The 4,572-nt window shown below is 32.3% G+C and overlaps 1 protein-coding gene across 1 annotated transcript; it reads right to left on the bottom strand.

Moving 5' to 3' along the window:
- Positions 1–3,254: 3,254 nt before the first annotated feature.
- LOC110712470 (protein ALP1-like) lies at positions 3,255–4,235 on the bottom strand. Its single transcript, XM_021890935.1, has one exon. It carries the CDS (start codon positions 4,233–4,235, stop codon positions 3,255–3,257), a length of 981 nt encoding a protein of 326 aa, XP_021746627.1.
- Positions 4,236–4,572: the final 337 nt, after the last annotated feature.

Genomic DNA, 4,572 nt, shown 5'->3' on the forward strand with positions numbered 1-4,572 from the left:
GTGAGGGTAGAACTATAAAAGAAGATGAAGGAATTTAGTTAGATAAATAGAACTTTATTTTATTATGGTGGAAATGAAACACTTCACTTTTTGAGTTACCTATTTAACATTGTTTTAAAAATTAAAGTCAAAATAAATTTTTAAATTTTTTACGCATGTTACGCTATTTTATTAATTACAAGTAGTTGTTAAAAATAGTTAATAATATAGTTCAATCGATTCTAAAAAATAATATGAAAAAAATGATTTTTTTAGAAATTGTATTTTTCATATTTAATTAGAAAGTATTACTCCGTAAAGAGAACGTAGTTGTTTTATCTTAACATGTGCTAAAGAGTCTATAATTTATTTCTTATTTTAAAATCGTGCATCGCACCGGGCTAATTTAGTTTATTAATAAGAAAAAAAGGTAATGACCCAGGCCCAAATACTAGTGTATGAATTGAATTCTGGGTTGTTTGTAAGATTTTGATTATTTTGGTTTTTGGGTGTTGTTCTTTGATTTTGGTTTTTTTTTATTTTTTTATTATTGAGTTTTTAATGACATGCCCTTTGTTAAACATCAGTTAGCATATTTGCCTTGGAGTCCGTTCCTATCTCCAAACTTGCAAATAATAGAAAATGGAGGTAATATTTATAATCTCTCGCTTAAAACAACTGCACCCGTTTTTAACTTGATGCAACCTGAATTTGGGAATTTTGGGTTTTGTTTTTATTTATTAACTGTTTTTTTTTTTTTTGAAATAATATTTATCTACTATATTTAAGCTTGTGTGATACACAATTTCAAACGTAAGCACACATAAACATATTAAACATAAATGGAGCAAAGCAATACATAGTTGATGCAACAATAACGAACAAGTTCATGTTGTTATGTTTTAACAACTTTTTTTTTTGACGAATATGTTTAAACAACTTAACGTTCAATGTAATACAAGTTGATTTATTTGTCATGTGGGCGAAGACGAATCCGGAGTCCTTCAACTGAGACAGGATCTGGTGTATAAATAATCTTTTCATTGCAATTAGCTTTTGATAGTCTAAATCGAGTCACCACATTGTGCAGATAAACCAGGATCTCAGTTCGAGCAAACTCCTTCTCACAACACATGTGTGATCCTCCTCCAAATGGTACGAATACACGAGGCGGTAATTTCTCTTCAAATCTTGAAGGGTCGAATTTATCAGGATTTGGAAAGTATGTTGGATCCATATGTGTTGAGTAAACATTCCAATGTACCTTATTCATCAAAAATAAATATTTTAACTGTCATCAATCATCAACTTCATAGTATTTGGGGATGCCCTGATTTCTCATAGTGAGAGGCATTTTTGTAAATAAACCAACAACTTTATTCAATTGTGGAGCCACAATAATGAAAAAGTTATTGATTTATTCACGGAAATGCCCTATGAGAAACAAATTTCATTTCTCAATAGAGAATTTCCCATAGTATTTAGAGGAAAAATATTTTACCTAGTAGATATTTTAAAGGCCTTTTTCAAATTTATGTATAGTACCTTCCATCCCTTCGGAACTGTGAAGCCGGCGTAAGAGATGTTAGTGGTGGCTTCACGAAAACCTCCAATCACAGGTGGTTTTAGTCTCATAGATTCACATACAACATTCCACGTATATTTCATTTTTAGAGTATCCTCAATGGTCAAAAGCTCTCCTTTTTCTTTTGATTGTGCAATGTCTAATTGCTCTGTGAAAATTAATCATAACACAATGCATGAAATACTACCAGCCAAGAAGTGTAAGATAGGAAACCAAAGAAATATTATAGGCATTCTCAAATACGGTATAATTATCATCAATTTCTACGCAACAATAAATGACAGATAATCTATTTGAAACGAACTTTACCTTTGTTTTCATTTTAATATTTAACTAGTGTGTGGTCCGGGCGATGCCTGACTTGCTAGTTTGTAATTATATATTTCATTATTTGCATTTTTTTTTTGTAATAATTTGATTGATAGTATGGATAAACTTGTCATTCGTACACAAATTTAACCATAATACAGTGTATATAAAATTAAGTACTTACTCCATCCCAAAGTAATTGACTAATGTCACAATCAAACTTGAACATATAGCAATGCATTAATTTGAGTCAAGTGCATATATATGTACAGAATGTAAATGTGGAAATTAAAAAAATTGACTCAAAATCAATTTGCATAGGGAGTATAAATTTTGAAAATGATGTGCATAATATGATAAATTTTGAACATAACTTTAAATATATTGTTGATATCATATACTATATTATTACCTATTTAACAACATGTTTCATGATAATTGTAATATAAAGGTCGAAATAATCCAACAACATATTAGATATACTTCCTCCGTTTTTTTTTATTATTGCACCATAAGGGTTTGGTACAAATATTTTGGTAGTGGAAAAAAGTGAGAGAGAGAGAAAGGTAAAAATACAAAATTTTCCATGTGACATATTGATAAACTAAAAAGTAAGTGTGAAAAAGTAAGGGTATGTTGAGTATTTGTAGTGTGAACACAAATAATTTTTTTCCTAAAGAGGAAATAGTGCAATATTTGTGAAACTTCTTAAAATGGCAAGTGGTGCAATAATAAAAGAACGAAAGAAGTACATAATTTTAATGCATTGCGCTATCTTTATAATATTACATATTACGTGGTAATAATTACCTTTGCATGAAGCTAGCTAGCAAATTAATTACAATATTTAAAATGGGAAAAGCAAAATCGATAAGAGCATTGCCACTTATGGGCATTATTTTGGTTGCCCAATCTCTCTCTAACCACTTTCTCACTCCTCCTCCCCATGGGCATTTTCTTGGTCATTTTTTTTCTACACCAATGGTCAAAAATTATAATCCCCACCATTCTCTCTCCTATTTTTAACCCTATACCCCACCAATATTTATCTCTCCTACACATCATTAAATTTGTAATTTAGTATTTCTTAATTTTATTGTTAACAAAATTTTATATTGATTAAATTATTTATGAGTACAATATTATTTATTTTTATTATTAATTTAAGCGAAATGTATTTTTTAATAAAATAATAATATTTATTCTTAACTAAATTTTTTTTATTGATTAAATTATTTATGAGTACAATATTAATTATTTTTATAATTATTTTATGCGAAATTTCATTTTTCATTAGTACAACATTAACGATTACAACATTGGAACATAATGATCGTACACCTATCATACAAACCAAATAAATTAACGATTACAAAACTATTTATTCATTTGTACGACCGTATTTTTTCCAAATATGCTCAACTAAATCATCTTTCAAAGAAAAATGGGTTTGGCTATCACGCAGGGTAATTCTTCTTTGAATATACGTGTCAAAATCAACGTTTAGTGGTCGGCCAACATCAAATTCGAAAGGCTCGTTGTTATTCACTGTGGCACTTGTACTCGGATCGGACCTTGCTCTATGAAGCTGAGGGCGATCTTCTTCATAATACCTTCTCAAAACTTCGGCACGAGTGTAATTGTGTCGTTCATCCTCGACAATCATGTTGTGCATAATGATACAAACTTTCATTATGTCGCTCAAAATGTCTTCGTCGAAAGCAAGTGAGGGTTGTCGTAATATGGCAAACCTAGCCTGTAGAACTCCAAACGCACGTTCAACGTATTTTCGAGCTGCAGCTTGTTTATCTGCAAATAACTTGTCCTTCTGGAGTTGAGGATATGTGATACCTTGTATAAATGTTGCCCAGTTCGGATATATACCATCTGTTAAGTAGTATCCCATGTTGTACTCATGGTCGTTTACCATAAAACTAATTGGTGGTGCCCGACCTTTCAAAACATCGTCAAACACCGGAGAGCGGTATAGGACGTTAAGATCATTACAAGAGCCGGGTATTCCAAAAAATGCATGCCAAATCCATAAATCTTGATCCGCAACAGCTTCCAGGATAAGGGTTGCGTTCTTGCTACGACCTGCGTATTGTGCTTTCCAAGCCATAGAATAGTTCTTCCACTCCCAGTGCATGCAGTCGATGCTACCGATCATGCCCGGGAATCCACGCATTTCATTTTGGTGAAGGATTCTCCTTAAATCTTCATCTGTTGGACTTCTTAAGTACTCGACCTCAAAATGCTTGATCACCCCTTGAGTAAAATGTTGCATTGATTTTCTAGATGTTGTTTGACCCATGCGTATGTATTCATCTACGGCATCCGGAGCAACACCGTACGCTAACATTCTTATTGCAGTTGTGCATTTCTGCAGAGGTGATTAGCAAAGCCTACCAGCTGCATTCCTACGCTGCTGGAAGAATGGATTGCCCTCAACCACTTTATTCATAATCCGACATAATAAAGGTTTGTGCATTCGAAATCGACGACGGAACTAATTTTCAGAATACACAGAATTTATTGCGAAGTAATCATTGTACAATTGCAAATGCCCTTTCTCCCTTTCTCTATCTCCCCTACGCTGCGGGACAGTTTCATCTTCATTTGCAATTTCGATCTCGGATGGAGGTGGTTGAGTAAGCATTATGTTAGGTAAGTAATTTGTGACAAATTCGTCAACTAGA

The sequence above is a fragment of the Chenopodium quinoa genome, unplaced genomic scaffold (genome assembly GCF_001683475.1).
Source record: "Chenopodium quinoa cultivar QQ74 unplaced genomic scaffold, ASM168347v1, whole genome shotgun sequence".
NCBI lineage: Eukaryota > Viridiplantae > Streptophyta > Magnoliopsida > Caryophyllales > Amaranthaceae > Chenopodium > Chenopodium quinoa.

Excerpts from the sequence above, each read along its gene's own strand:
- LOC110712470 (XM_021890935.1), bottom strand. The coding sequence starts at position 4,235 with ATGTTAGCGTACGGTGTTGCTCCGGATGCCGTAGATGAATACATACGC.